General features: G+C 35.9%; 1 protein-coding gene across 2 annotated transcripts in view; it reads right to left on the minus strand.

Annotated features, from left to right (window-relative positions):
* The window catches only part of TRDN (triadin), a 495,585-nt gene that overhangs the window by 261,713 nt on the left and 218,062 nt on the right, over positions 1–15,810 (minus strand). For both annotated transcript variants that reach the window (XM_060283977.1, XM_060283978.1), the window contains 2 exons: positions 12,342–12,401; positions 2,450–2,503 (listed from right to left, as the gene is read on the minus strand). In XM_060283977.1, the coding sequence (XP_060139960.1) occupies positions 2,450–2,503; positions 12,342–12,401 (114 nt within the window). The remainder of the gene's footprint in view (positions 1–2,449; positions 2,504–12,341; positions 12,402–15,810) is intronic.

Here is a 15,810-nt window from a genome sequence, read left to right on the forward strand (position 1 = left end):
AAAATTAAATGATAAGTGATTTTAATTAAAATAGTTGGGTTAAGGAAAGAGCCAAATTATTAGAGTGAAAAATTGGAGCCCTAATTATTTTCATTTCTCTAACTATATAATACAAATACTAATGTCAATCAGTTTTACTTGTATTATAAAAGGAAAATGATGTGCTTAAAATATGTATTTAAATAATTATTCTTTTAAAATACAGTCTATGAATGGTTTCCCCAGAATTTTGGAAAGATGATGTAAGCCTCATAGAAAGCTTAGGGCACAATGTCCAGTTGAAGTCCATGAGATCATGGCGGCTGCAGAGTTACCAAGACAGCAGTTTCCTTCCCCTCCAGGGTTTCAGCCTTTCCACCTCTCAGCCTGGCCCATAGTCATCTCCACTACCATTTGGGGTTATGAGTAACAGTTTGGACAATATTCGCTGAAGGAGGGCACAATTCACTCAAGGTCATTGGGCTACAGTATAACTTAGCTCATAAAAAGCAAACTCCTTTAATTGGTATACAGTAAATAAAAGGACACAAGTGTTTTGTTTCTGCTTTTGAATTTGGACAAATTTCCTTCAAATGTGTAATTTAGGGGCAACAAATTCTCAATTATTTTTCAATGAAAAGTATTTAGCCATTGTAAAGATGGAAAGAAATCACAAGAAATATCAGATTATTTCATTTAGTCAGAGTACACAGAACCTGATGCCGATAATTCTATATAAGTCAATAGCAGGTAGGAAATGGACACCTGTTTCTAGAACAAAGAAGATGGCTGTATTGAAATTCATGGATATTATCACAAAATAAACATTAATAAAAGAACAACTATGTAATTCATATTTTCAAATGTGAGTTTAGAATAAGGAAGAATGAAGCATGTTTCAACTCATCTGATTCCTAAGCATTGTAAAACATTCTAGCTAAGTGGAATGTTTCACAAAATAAAATTTCTCAGTAGGTTATGTGTATTGTGGATACATAAATCAGCTGAAATTTAGCCTAAATATCCTAAATGTGATCCATTCTAAAACAAGAGCAATCAAATTAAGTTAGAACTTTATTTTACATCATATGTTAAAATAGATTTTTGATGAATTAAAGTTAAATGTGAAATATAAGCCTAATTTTTTAAACTTGAAGAATATTAGTAATTACTGAATTAATCCTTGGATGAAGACTCAAGAGCAGAAAATACCAAAAGAAAATATAAACATATCTAGCCCCATAAAAACTTAAGAACTTAAAACACATACATATATCACACATATGCACTCACACATGTTTATTCACACAGATAGAAACCCTTACATTAACTACAAAACTAACTATATAAGAAATATATTTGTAGGGCTTCCCTGGTGGCGCAGTGGTTGAGAGTCCGCCTGCTGATACAGGGGACGTGGGTTCGTGCCCCGGTCTGGGAAGATCCCACATGCCGCGGAGCGGCTGGGCCCGTGAGCCATGGCTGCTGAGCCTGCGCGTCTGCAGCCTGTGCTCCACAACGAGAGAGGCCACAACAGTGAGAGGCCCACATACCGCAAAAAAAAAAAAAAAAAAAAAGAAATATATTTGTAAACGTAACAGATCAGTGATGTACACCCAAATGACACATACATGTATCATCAGGAGAAATGGGCAGTGAGTGTGAAGAGTTATACAAGAAATATGTATCACTAAAAATCACATTCAGATCCCTCAATCTACAAATAACAAGCAATTAAAAGATATAGTGGAAGAAAATATCTCTATTTAAATACTATGCAGCTTTTAAAAAAGAATGAGGGAAATATCTATTTACTGATATGGAAAGATCTCTAGGGTACATTGTTATAAAGACAGAACATAGGACTAAATTTTGTGTAAAAATAGGGAGAGACAATAATGTATATTGTCTTCTAAATGCATAATGAATTTCTGAAAAGATGCACATAGAGCTCATAAAAGCGGTTTACTGTGTGTATGTGTCGGTAGATAAGGAATGGGATCAGAGTGTGTGGGCAAGGCAGGAGAAAGCTTTTTGCAAGGTACCTTTATGTGTTAAACAATGAGTGTGCATTGCTTATTCTAAACAAATAAAAACTAAAACAGTTTTAAGTCCAGTCTAATATATAATCACAGAATGCAAGTTAAGGTAATAAAGTACACTTCCTTACCTATCAAATAGGCAATTATTTTCTGAAATAATATCCTCATTGTTGGCTAAAGCAATCTCAGAATTTCCAGGGGAAAAACTGATACATTTCCAGAAAGTAAATTGGTAACAGTTTGAGAGTCTTAAGTATTTTATTTCCTTCAACCAAGAAATTGTTCTTTTCACATTCAATTCTAAGGAAAATTATCATAATACAATTTTTAAAAATTAATTCATGGTCATCTAAGTTTGGACACAAAGAAGAAATGGTCAAACGGTGACAGACCAATGAGTAAAAACCACAATAAGAATAACTCCATACCTTTCTTTTCAGGTTTTCCTTTTTCTTTGTCTTTTTCTTTCTCTTTGTGTGTAACTGGAAAGAAATACACAATATTTTTCATTTAAATAAAAAGAATAAAAGATAAGATGATTGAATGGCAGTGTTTGATGTCAAAAACTTATCTACTGCCTTTGGAAATCTTTCTTTAACTAGCATGAGGTTTTACACAGGTTTAAATGTTAAAATAATTATAGATATTCTAAATTTCTATTTTTATTTCATAACCAAGGACAAACTCATACCAAAACCAGGTCTGACTGCAAAGACCACCCCTCAACTTTTCCAAATCTTTAACTTCAATTTAATGAATTGGAAAAGTTTTAAAATGTATTATGCTATCTGCCAAAGAAGCCCAGCTCAATACTGGAGGAACACCAAAACTGTGAAGACAAAAATACAGAAAGAATCTTCTGAACCTGAGGCAAAGAACACTCAACCTACATAGTATATGTTTATCTTCTACAGGAGATTTCCATGCAAGTAGGTTTCGAAAATATACTGGAATGAAACTGGAATGACACCAAACCCTTTCAAAGAAAACAAAATTTAATTCAATATGAGCTATGATTCAATTAATTAATATAGTAGGGCTCAAATTTAAGTTATAATCTTCCCCCATAATTCAGTCATAGCTCTTATCAATGGTACCTCCAATTATCCAAACTAGAAACTTGGGACTCATCCAGGATTCATCTTTTATTTTTCATTTTTGTCCACTTGCCAAGCTTTTGCAATCCTACCTATTAAATATTCCTTTTACCCATCTTCTTCTATCCAATATTACACTCCCTACTTATCATTTATTTACATGAAAATATAGAAAGAGCACCAGCTATGTGCTAAAGACTTCGCTAGGCAAGACAGACTTCATCCCTATCATTATGATGTCAACAAGCTAATGGATGATGGATACTAAACAAATAATCCCAAAGGTAGTTAATCGCAGTTAGAATAATTGCTGTGAAGAAAATATTCAGGGTAGCATATCAATGTATAAAATGAGACCCAATCTAGTCTGTGTGCTTGGGGAAGGTCTGCTGGTAGAAATGATATTTGAGGATGTGAAAGATGAGAAGAAATTAACCTAGTAGGGGAGTAGGAAGGAGAAAGGGGAAAGAGACCACTTCAAAAGTGGGACTATGATGTCCTTCTTGGGCATATTATTATTATAAATGTTATTACACTAATATCCTGAATAGTGTCTTGAACACTTATATTTTGAGTTTTCTGAGTCTCAGAGTAGCCTTTCTAACATGAAAATCTGATCATACCATTGATCTGATACAAGTGTTAGTATCTCCCTCATTGCTTAGCATGGTAATCTGTCACATGGTAGGTGCTATATCAAATATAAAAATATTTCATTGTTTTAGTGATCTGACATTTGCTTATCAATCCAACCTTACCTACCAGGAATTTCCCCTTGAACTTTACATTCCAGTTATAACAAAATGTTTGGGATTCCATAAACATGCCACATGCCCTCCTAATGCCTTTGCATCTCTGTCTGCTTGTGCCTTCACTTAGATTTCCCACACCCACATTTCCTCTGTTCCATGTACCCTTTCAGTCCTGGCTCAAATGTCTCTTCCTCTGCAGAGGGTTGGTTGATCTCTACTTATTCCATATGCCAACTGCACCATGTGCATAATTCTATCTTATCCATTAAGTAATAATACAGCAATTGTTCATAAATCTGACTCCCAAGAAGGTGAACTCTCTTTAGGGGCTATGCCATATTGTTTTATTTTTGTATCCTGGCTCATCACATGGTGTCTGACTCACAGTGGACTCTTAATAGATATTCTTGAACAAGGGAAATTCTAAAATATTATAAGAAGAGCTATTTTCATCTTCTAGTACAATTCTATTTACTGATGATTTGTATGGATATAATACGCACTGCTTGCTTCCAATCATTTAAATATTTTACAATTTGTTAAAATTTCTTTAAACCCAGTGAGAAACAGAAGAGAAAAAAAAATCGTAGATCATCTAGACATTACTTTTCCTTTCCGCATTCAATGGTTCTTCTGGGTTTTCTAAGTTTCTAAGTTCAATATAAAAATCTCACAAAATAAGAGCAGGACATCAGCACTCACACATGGCCACAGATAGCTTACTTCGGTTCCTTTGGATCACTATTAATTAAGCTGAAAAGCAAAAGAAAATCTTGGCAAAAACAAAGCCTCTTTTAAAGTTTCTCTAGGGGAAAGGAAGTTTGCATGAGATAAGTTGTGCTTTCGAAAAGCTGATTGGCAAGACCCCCAGGAGAAAACCTAATCTGTGTTTCTGCCTCTGTGAAGGACCAGACCTCAGCCACCTCCAACAGCTGGTTGTCCATTCCACTAAAGGATTTTCCGATTGACGTGTGCATGGGTATAAATGGGAGAATTAATACAAAATCAGAAGAGTAAGGGGTCTGAATTCAGGCTCAAATTAGCATATTAATGCCTTATTCCTGTTACCCTGGGGAAAAATCCAGTTCCTCGCAGTCGAAGTTTTGATTTACAGACACAGTGCTGCATGCTGGAATTTCATTATCCTCCTCAGAAATGGTACCATAATACTGCTTAGTGAAGCAGCTGGAACCACATGCTCTAGGGAGCTGTTCAACATGGCAGGGAGCCACTGAAGCTTCTTGGATGGAAACTTCAAACTTTGGCAAGACTGAGCTCAAACACTAAGCTTTGAAATTGCTTTTATCAAAATAGTGCCACCATCAATAACTGCCTTAATAATCCCTCTAAAACAAAAATAATTTGCTGCAACAATTACATTTGCTCATGCATCTCTTTGCTTAGAACTCACAGAAGTTTTCATATGAAAGGAGAAAAAAGTACCTTCCTCGTCACCAGCTCTGTTTGGTAAGTTACATCTTAGCTAGGATAGTTTTAGCTCAGGACAAAATAAGCTTGTTGCACCTGCTAGAGCTTACTTTGTTTGTCATCCTTATTTACAAAAAACAAAATTCCCTTCGGCATGCTGATAATTAAAAACAAATGGAATACACAAGTTGGAATGGCCCTGATGTTTGCCATCTGAGTTGGCATGGCCCTGCTGTTCCTGCACTTGCCCAGACTCTGACCTTTCCCTGGCCAGAACACTCAGCTCAGCTCAACTCTGAAGCACGTCTCACCCTCCCCATATGTTCTCTCTCCAGTACTCTGCCAGCTGTGCTCTGTGCTTTCACAGCTCTTGGCCCTGGCAACCCCCCAGGCGGGCTCTGTGTCCTTTTCTGAAGTGTATCAGAGCTCAGAGTGTGCCTGACCCTGGGTTCCTAACGGGCAAAACACGCTCAAGGGGCCAAGTAGCAGGCATTAGGGGCCAGGTTGTCAGAATCCTTTGCAGATCTCTCTGCTCTGAGTTCAAAACTCAAAAGTGTTGGCATCAAAAGTTTTAAAGTACTGATTTGTATAGGCTACTCTATTCTTCAATTGATGGTTAGCAAGAAAATTTAATTAAGTGAAACTCTGGAACCTCGTATTTGACTTCAGAGCTATTGGACTGGACTAAGCTTGAGTGTATGAAGCAAAAGGAATTGGATAGATAAGCACGTAACAACTACACCTTTGCATTAGAAAACACTTTGGGGAGCACAGCTACCTGTAATAGATTTTGCTGATTTTTCCTTTAATTAATTTCTCTGTTTCTCAGATTTCTGGCACTGCTGTTGAGAGAGGTATTAGCCCTGAAGTGGTCTATAAATTTTAAATAGGTCAACATTTTAAACAGTTTCATAAAATTCATATACACACGTTTCAATTCATCATTTTTTATGAAAGAGCAAGATACATATTCATTTTAAACCATTTAAAATCATTATCCTTTAGCCACCACTAAACAAAAATGCCAGATGTACTCTTGGTTAGTGTATATCTCTGTGTTTCTTTTTTCTTTTTTTGTCGAATTTCCATTCTGTGCTAAGACAAAATGATCTACACACTTTATATGATAATGATGAACTCAGTAGAAAAGCATTCTTGAGTAGAGAAAATTCTCAAAGATTGTATTATTCATTCTTCTTAAAGGAAGAATTTATCATTTTTACTTTAATATAAGTACACAATTTTAGAGCTGATAGGAACCTAAGAGATCTATTAGCCTGAAGTTCTTTGTCCATTGATAAGAAAATACAGCCACATAAGTGTCCATGGCAGAGTAGAAGAAGAATTCAGTTATTATGTTGCTAAACTAGTACTCTCCCCACAAGATTATGCTGCCTTGTCCATCCCACATCCTGGGCAGACTTGTTCTTATGAGCCGAAGTGTACTGACTAGATTCTCCAAGCATGTTATCTACAATCTAACCTACAATAATGCACACACTTCTTTTTCATAATAAAATTACATTTGTTTATGTATTAAAGTGAAGATTAGGCAAATTACCTAAAGTTACAAAGCTCATCTGATACATATGCTTTCAATCACAAAATAGATTTTTTTAATTCTAAAGGATTAGTTTTACTTTCAAGTCTGATGTAATTGTATGGGTAATTGCCCCTTCACCTGGGGCTACATGGCCATAGTCAGAACCATAATGATTTCCTCATAAGCAAACAATCGCTATGCAGAAGCAGATACAGAGCTTTGTATAGGGCCTTCCGTTCTCATTTTACAGGTTTATCATTCACAGCAGCCAAAGAAGAAAATAAAATATATTTTGTACTTTAAGGAGAAAATTAAGTACAGCTGAGAGAAGGCAAAAGTAAATTTATACAACACAGGCTAACTAAATTAACCTGTGGGCTCTGAGAGCATTTTCACAAAGGGCTCCAGGATATTTAGATACATTTTAACGTCCTGCCCTCTTTGGCTTTTGAGCCTCATCTTCAGCCCTATGCCTTTGCCAGCCTATGATTCCGGTCCTTTAATTGTCCCTCAGAAAGGATCCTAAACCAGTCAATCAGGATGAGTGTTCTCTATTAACCCTTTTGAAAAATGTTCCCCTGACTTTGTGCATGTGATACTGTTATGGGTTTAATTACGTTAGCGAGAAAAGATATGCCGACGTCCTAACCTCCTGTACCTCAGAATGTGATCTTATTTGGAAATAGGGTCTTTACAAGAGGTAATCACGTTAAAATCAGGTCAGTAGGGTGGCTCCTAATCCAATACGACTGGTGTCCTTATGAAAAGGGGAAATTTGGACACAGAGACAAATATGCACAGCAAGAAGGGACAGAGATGCAGGGAGAGCACCATTTGAAGGGAAAGGCAGAGACTGGAGTGATTCATCTACAAGCCAGTGAATGCCAGCAAACGCCCCTGAAGCTGGGAAAAGCCTGCAGATTCTCCCTCACAGCCCTCTGAAGGAACTAACCCTGCTAAAACCTTGACTTTGGACTTCTAGCCTCTCTAACTGTGAGACAATACATTTCTGTTATTTTAAGCCTCCCAGTTTTTGGTACTTTGTTACAACAGCCCTAGGAAACGAACACTAACACTAGTCACTGGGCTTCTCTTGTGCTCCTTTAACCAAGTTCCCACCTGGTTCCTTGAGGACTGACCCCTGACCTAGCCATCTGAGTTGGCATCTTAGTTCCCAGTATGGTGTTTGGAACAAAGTAAGTGCAATAAATAAATTAACGTGTATTATTGCCTAACAGCTATAGCAAGTTTTTCTATTTACACCATCTGTCTGCCAGGACACTCCCCCATTCCCACCAACTGGCCCACTCAGATGTCAACTACATGCCATTCATCAGCACACACTCTGCTGTGTAAATTTCCTCACTGTGCCTGAGGGGTCAGCTCTTCAGCGAAACACCTGATAACCTAGGTGGATGTAGCAGATACCTACTGCTCTGAATGCCTAAAAGGCCCTACTTTTGGCTAGGAGCCATCCTAGAGAGACAAAATTCTCTCATCTAGTTATATGTTTATCACCAGGTTCTAGTCTTTTCTGGTTTACTCTGTTCTATGAGTATACTGACATGTTTAATAGTTAAATAGAAGCCTAAACGGTGTCCGAAACCAACAATAAAATTTGCAATTGAAAAAGAAACAAGACAATATGCAATAAAAGAGTAACCACATGGAGGGAAAAAGCAGAGGAAAGTAAAAAAATAAATTACTATTTTTCTCTGGAGAACTGAGTTTTGCTTGTATCTTTCTTTTTTTGCACTTTCCAAATTGTCCAAAGTAATCTGTGTTACTTTAACCTATACTATTATACATTTATTGTGGGTGTTTATGATTACATGTTACAGATAGCTTTTGTTTTAATATGGAGCTCACTGCCAAATTCTTCAGCCTCTGACCAAATAAATTTGACAGTACAATGGCCCAATTAAAGCCACATAATTGTATACACTTGAAAATAAACACAGATTGTCAAAGGAAGAGTTCTCCATAGGAATCAAGTAAATATTAACAAAATAGAGAAAATGAATGCTTTATTAATTCATTCATTAATTATTTCAACATGCATTGAATGTGTTTCATCTGTTTGGCACTTTGCTAGATATTAGAATGATTTTTAATTTAATGTAAGGACACAAATTCAGAGCTGATAGAAAGCTGAGAGACCACCGAGCCTGAATCTCTTTGTTCACGAATAAGGAAACACACAATCGTAAATGTCAACATCAACCTAGAACATATAAAAAGACAAACACAGTTCCTGCCCTCAGTGAGCTAGATCAATATACTCACAATTAAAATTTGGTGTCAAAATGCTTTAAAGGCTGAAAGCAAGGATGTAACTGTAGCAAGGAGGGAGTACCTGAATGCCCACAGAGTGAGGGACAGCAAAGGAGGCCTATTGAAGGAACAGATGTTCCATCTGAGAATCAAAGAAACGAGCAGAAGCCTGCCAAGTGGCCGATGGTCAGAGAGAACAGGTATATAAAAGCACAGAGTTATGAGACAGCAGCAGTGCTGGCTTAGGAGCTGCCCAAAAGTTCAGCCTGCCTATGGCATGGGAGGTGTTGGTGGGATGTGGAGTGAGGTGGTGAGGGGAGCAGGGGGAGAGCTGGGAATGCAGGAGGTGGATGAGCTTGCAGAGTAGGGAAGGTAAGTGGCAAAGTGGACAAAGCTGACCACTGGCTATCTATCAGTGATCATATGATAAGGGCCTTTTATGTCATGACAGTGTGGCTTTTATCTCTAAAGCACTATGACGACAACAAATGGATTTAAGCCCGGAGCGTGATTAGCATGGCTTTCAGGGGTTAATGCAGGGAAATCAGTTAAGAAGTAACTGTCATAACCTAATTGGGAGATGACTGTAGAGGGGATAGTAATGGGAGAGGAGAGGTGAGAATAGACTAAATTATAATTAAGAGAGAGGATGACAAAGGGCCATGCAGGATTGGACTTTGGTATTGAAAGAGACCAACAAGTCTATGGCAGGGATTGGAACTCAAATGCCTTCAGAGATAAAGCAGATAAATAAATGTCTACTCCAGTAGTGATGAGAGTGGAGGAGATTGGTGCAGGTCCCACCTAAAGACATCCAGGTATAAGTTATGTTAACATACTGGTTGGTCAAAGAGAACCTCTGTGGGATATACTTGAACTCCAGGCTAGGTGCTTAATTGAGAATATTAATGAGATGGCTACTCATCTGAAGAGGTTGACTTGAATTCTAGCCTTACCTCCCAAACATTAATGGAACCAGGATGGAGTCCACACATGAATATATATATATATATATATATATATATATATATATATATATATATATATCTATTTTAAACCTATCCAGATGATTCTAAAGTCCAGTCAGGATTGAGTACCACTACTGGCCAAAATGACTCCTAGCTTTTTAGCTTGAATAACTTGGGTGAATCATGATGTTAATTTTCAGGACAAAGAATACGGAAGGATGAAGACATTTTGTGCGATAGAAGTTAATACATCAGCTTCTGCATAATAGATCTCTTTATACTCTGATATTTGCTGGCTTCTCTATAATCATTTCGGGCTACTATTACCTTGGATATAGTGTATCTTTTCTTATAAGAGTTCAAAATGCTTTGATAACAACTTAAATTCCTAACTATCCATCATATATAACCATAACTGACAGAATGTGGCATAGAGAAAACATGTATTTATCTAGACATAGGAACAGCTATAAAACCACATTTATTTTCACTGAACTACTTGGGAATAGAAAGCAGGCATTATTCTATTCTACCTGTATGAGGAAACTAAGCAGTAAAATGAAATTTTTGTTCATATTCACACAAAAAAATGTGGAAAAAAGTATCTCTGAAGCCCATTTCACTGTTGAACAGCTGAAGCTCCATTTTCTCTTTCTTGAGAAACATTCACTTTCCCAAACTATATTTGATCTATTCAGGAAATATATTCAGGTACCAATCTCTAGCACAGCCTTTGAGGAATTTATTTTAAACTTCAGCCAAATGCACTGTTTTAATTATGCAAGACTCACTAGTTTAAAAAACCCTCTCTACAGCCCACTGCTCAGTCTTTTAACAGCAGGATTCTAATAGAGCCAAGTCCAAAACGCAAATGGTACCATCTGCATCACAACATCCACTCCAGGAGCATTGCTATTAAATTAGTAGTACAGTCTGCAAGATAAAACAGCAGACTCCCCAATCATGTGGAACCAACTGAATTTCTGTTTAACCTCCAGCAGATAGAAACACATAACGAGTTCAGTGATGGCTAGCTTAGTCAATCCGTACCCAAGAGCTGTGTCCAATTTCCCTGACCAAAGGAATTAAGAACGAAAAAAAAGGGAAAAGGAACAGAAATAAGACATTAGTTCCCTGAGTACAAATATAAATAGGTTTCAGTTGAGTAAACTTCATTGTCCCTGGTTGTATAAGGATTGGCTGACCAATCTGGAACTAATTCAAATATTAGGATTAAAGACATAATATCTGCAGAATGATTTGAGCTCTTCACAAAAAGGAAGTTCATGAAGTATATTAAAAAAGAAAACATGGTATTTTAATGTAGGTTCATGTATTGGTATAATTTCAGGTTAATTAGAACTTCTATTATTTGAAACTATTACTGGCAACTTTGATGTTTGTGCAGGTAATTTTGTACTAGTCAGTTTTTGACATAATAAATATTAGACAACATTCAATTTTTATCCTAGGAAAATTCTTTCATTTTCAGCTCTATCACACAAATACGGTAATAATGAGACTTTAATTTTTGTCTTAACTCACCCGGTATCACGTGAGACTGGCCATTGGGAAACTTGGGCATATTTAGAAACATGTCCTATCGAATGTTTGTGCTTCCTGTGAGTTTTCTTTTTAAGTTTTACGACTACATGGGTCACTCTTAGAAAAGTGATGCTTGTAAGATGAGCAAGACATTGCTGGCCATTAGTAATATCCCTCTAATGCAAGATTTCAGTTACTAGATTTAGTTGAGTTGAAAAGGATATTAATCATAATGTTGTCACTGTCCATCTACCCCTTGAGGCTGAGTAAGCAAGCTCTGGGGCCATAGCAGTCTTCAGTGAGATAGTATAATGACTGCATTTCTATGACAAAGATTTTAAAGGTATAGCATGGCATAAAAAAATTCCAGTTAAAAAAAATTGAACTCTGATCTATTATATTAACTGATTAAAGAAGGAAAAATGTTTGCTAATAAGTCAAAAAATATGTTTGTGGTACTATCTCAGTAAGCAAAAGCCAACTGTATCAATAAATAACTGAAAGATGGTAACACATTTTGAAGTTATTTTGATTCCAGTAATTAAATATTATATATTTATACCTGCGGTTTACTTAGAAGTAAACTTACTTAAACACTATCAACAATTAAAGCAAAAGAGCACAAAATATGAAAACTTTCCATTTTCTCATGTAAATATACAAAATATATATCCTGAATAAGAATAAGAATAAACACAAAATTTAACACTTACCTTTAGTTTGTATTTTCCTTTCAGTTTTCTCCTGCTTCTCAGTCTTTTCTTTGTGTATTTCTAGGAAAAAATAGGATATACTTTTAAAAACTCTTTTTGAAAATGTGCAAAATATAAATCATAGCTATGACCTAACCATTATAATTCCAGCATGAAGTCTAAATTATTTTAGCCAACAAATTTAAAGGTATCTAAAAGGAAAGAGTCATTGTAACATACTGCCACATAAATCCCTCATCTATTGAAACAAGGAAAAAATTGGAGTTACCTAAAATTTAGTTATTGAAAAAGCTTAAAAACTTAAATCAATAAATGTTGCCACTGTTTTCAGTGCTGAATCTGATCACAAATTATAATTATGTTCTATTTCAATTACTCTCAATGCATATTAAGACTCCTTAGTAAAAAATATCATTTAGATTTAGGAAGATTTAGTTTTTACATATTAAATTAAGAATTTGTGAAATGAACTGTAACAACTATCTAATAGGAAATATATCTCAGAAGTATTGACTCTAAGCTATGTCTATAATCAAAATTTGGCATTGCATTTAACCAATAATTACTGCATGAAGATATGACACATTTCATAGAATGTTAGTTGTTACATTTTTTCTAAATATCAGGTTTTAACAAATATATTCAATCTGCTGCTAGTTTCAGTAAACATACATTGCCAAGGCTTAGAAAATAAAGTTAATTCTGAAGTTGCAGTTAATTTGGATAGAAGTAAATTTGAGATTAGAGTTTACAAATATGATTACTACCTCTGAAAAGTGACTTAATCTTAAATACCATGGTTTTTCTTAGAAAAATGTTAATGAGTTTTACTTATTTATTTATCACAACTTTATTCCACAGATGGTCTGAGATGGTGCTAATTACTGTATATATTCTAAATTCTCCATTTGTAGATTTGAATTTGCATTTTTATAATTTTTCTAGAAGTCTAAAATCAAGACCAACTATAGGAAAATCCTAAATATCTTCAGAAAAGACAGTTACTGACTTTCATTCACCAGTTAAAGAGATAATCACCACTGTGAAGAGTTCCTCCCCTCATTTTCCCCATTAATCAGTCATACTATTTATAAGGCCACTCCTCTACCCTTATCTCATCCTTGACCTTGAAAATGGCAATAGAGATACAAAAGAGTTAAGATATTCAATTACATTTGTGAAAAAAAGACTTCAAGGTACCAGGAAAGATATCCCAAGGGCTTAGAAACATCCAGCTTCCAGCTTCTCTCCTTCTCCTCATTATTATTATTAGTAATCTCCTCCCTATGTCTCCAAATCCTACTCCAAAGCATGGTTCTTCATCTTAGCATTATTGACTTTTTAGATTGGGGAAATTGTTATTTGGAGGTGGAGTGGGGCTACTCTGCGCACTGTAGAGTATTTAGCAGCATCCCTACTTACTAGATGCTTCTAGCCCCCATCCCCATCCCCAGTCATGACTATAAAAAATGTCTTTAGATATTGTGAAATGACTCCTGTTGGGAACTTGTATCTTTAGAGCAACAGTCCAATCACTCTTTGTCACTGTCTAGACCTACATTTTCCAATGCAGTGTCCACTAGACACGTGTACATATTAAAGACATGATACGTGGTTAGTCCAAATTGAGATGTGCTATAAGTGTAAGTACATAATGAATTATGATGACTTAATATTAAAAAGAATGTAAAATACCTCATTAATAATTTTTATATTAATTACATATAGAATGATATTATTTTGGACATATTGAGTGTGATGGTTTTTATATGTCAACTTGGCTAGGCTACTATCCCAAATCATTCAAATGAACACTAATCTAGAAGTTGCTGTGAAGGTATTTTGCATATGTAATTAAAATGCCTAGTTCATTAGCTTTAAATAAGGTGGTTCTGGATCATCTGGGTGGGCTTGTCTGACTCCACTGGAAGGTCTCAAAAACAAGTTTGAGGTTTCCTGGGAGAGGGAAGAAATTCTTTGGGTGGATGACAGCATTGGTCCATGCCCGTGGGCTCCAGCTCACCCATGATCTTCACTTCTTGACTGCCTGTCCTATGGGTTCTCATTGGCTCAGCCAGTCCCCACAACCACACAGGCCAATTCCTTGTAATAAATGTCTTAATATACCTGTATAATTTCCTACTTTTGCTTCTTTGGTTAAGCCCTGACTGATATTTGGGGTTAAATAATACATGTTATTAAAATTAATTTTGTATTTTTCTTTTTACATTTTTTTAATGTGGCTACTCAAAAAATTTTAAATACATATGTGGCTCACATTATACTAGTTTTAGACAGTACTTGTCTGGTCCTAGGGGTGGGCAAATGACCTTTTCAGGTCATCTACAGGGTTAAATCTTCTACAAGTTAATTTAAAAAAACCCTCAGAATTCTCCCCTGCCAATACCATTCTGCTTCCTCCCTCCTATTTAAACAAACAGAAGCTATGGAGAAGATTGGGGCCTTGTATAACTCAGCCTGATAAAGTAAGTAAAATGCCAAAGATTTAGAGTAGTCTTTGCATGTGCTAAGGGAATCATCCTTAAGAAATAATTTCTTACTCCTGTTAGGGATTAATTTGAATATAGAAATGGGATGAAATTTTCTAAATTAAAAATTTATATGAAATGTTACATCTATTGTGATTGAAAAAGGCCTTAAATATGTCATTGAGAATAATATTTTCCCTTTAGAGGTGTGTGTGTGTGTGTGTGTGTGTGTGTGTGTGTGTTTATATTCCACAGATATCCACTGGGTACTCAGAGGAATAAAAGAGAGATTCTAGAACTCATACAGGAAGATCAGACACGAGTTAGAATCTTCTGAAGGATTAGGTTCAAAAGGCCATTCTGCCTGGGTAATCCTGTCAGAGCCTCCTAGCCTAACTTAACTGGGGAAATACACTGTTTAGACAAGGTGGTGATTTATGGAATTAGACAATCCATGTTGGTTCATGATGGGGTTTCCTGCAAGGTAGGTGAAAGCTTGCACATCAGAGAACAGAAAAAATAACAGTAGTAGAAGAAACCTGGGTTCCCCTTAGCCTTAGCTCTTGTGCACCCAGCAGCAGCCGACCAAAAGGGAATGAGTTCTAGATTATGACCAGAATTGTAATGAGCAGGGATCCATCCTGGAGGGGAAAAACATAAAGTGAAAGAAGACAAATCTCAAAAAGATTGGGATGCAGATCACCACTCAGGAAAAGGCAAGAGGGAAACATATTCCCTCCACTTTTCCCCAAATACACGAAAGGGAGGTAACCTTAAAGTGGGAGGTAAGTCCAGGAATGTTGGTTACACTTCATAATAAGTTTCACTTAAGCAAAAATAAAAATAGATGAAAGTAAAGGAGAATTAGACTTTAAAAAATGATGATAATTTTTATGTTCATTGGTGACATTGGCCTGTAATTTTCTTTTTTGTGGTATCTTTGTCTGGTTTTGGTTTCAGGGTGATGATGGCCTCACAGA

The sequence above is a fragment of the Globicephala melas genome, chromosome 14 (genome assembly GCF_963455315.2).
Source record: "Globicephala melas chromosome 14, mGloMel1.2, whole genome shotgun sequence".
Lineage (NCBI taxonomy): Eukaryota > Metazoa > Chordata > Mammalia > Artiodactyla > Delphinidae > Globicephala > Globicephala melas.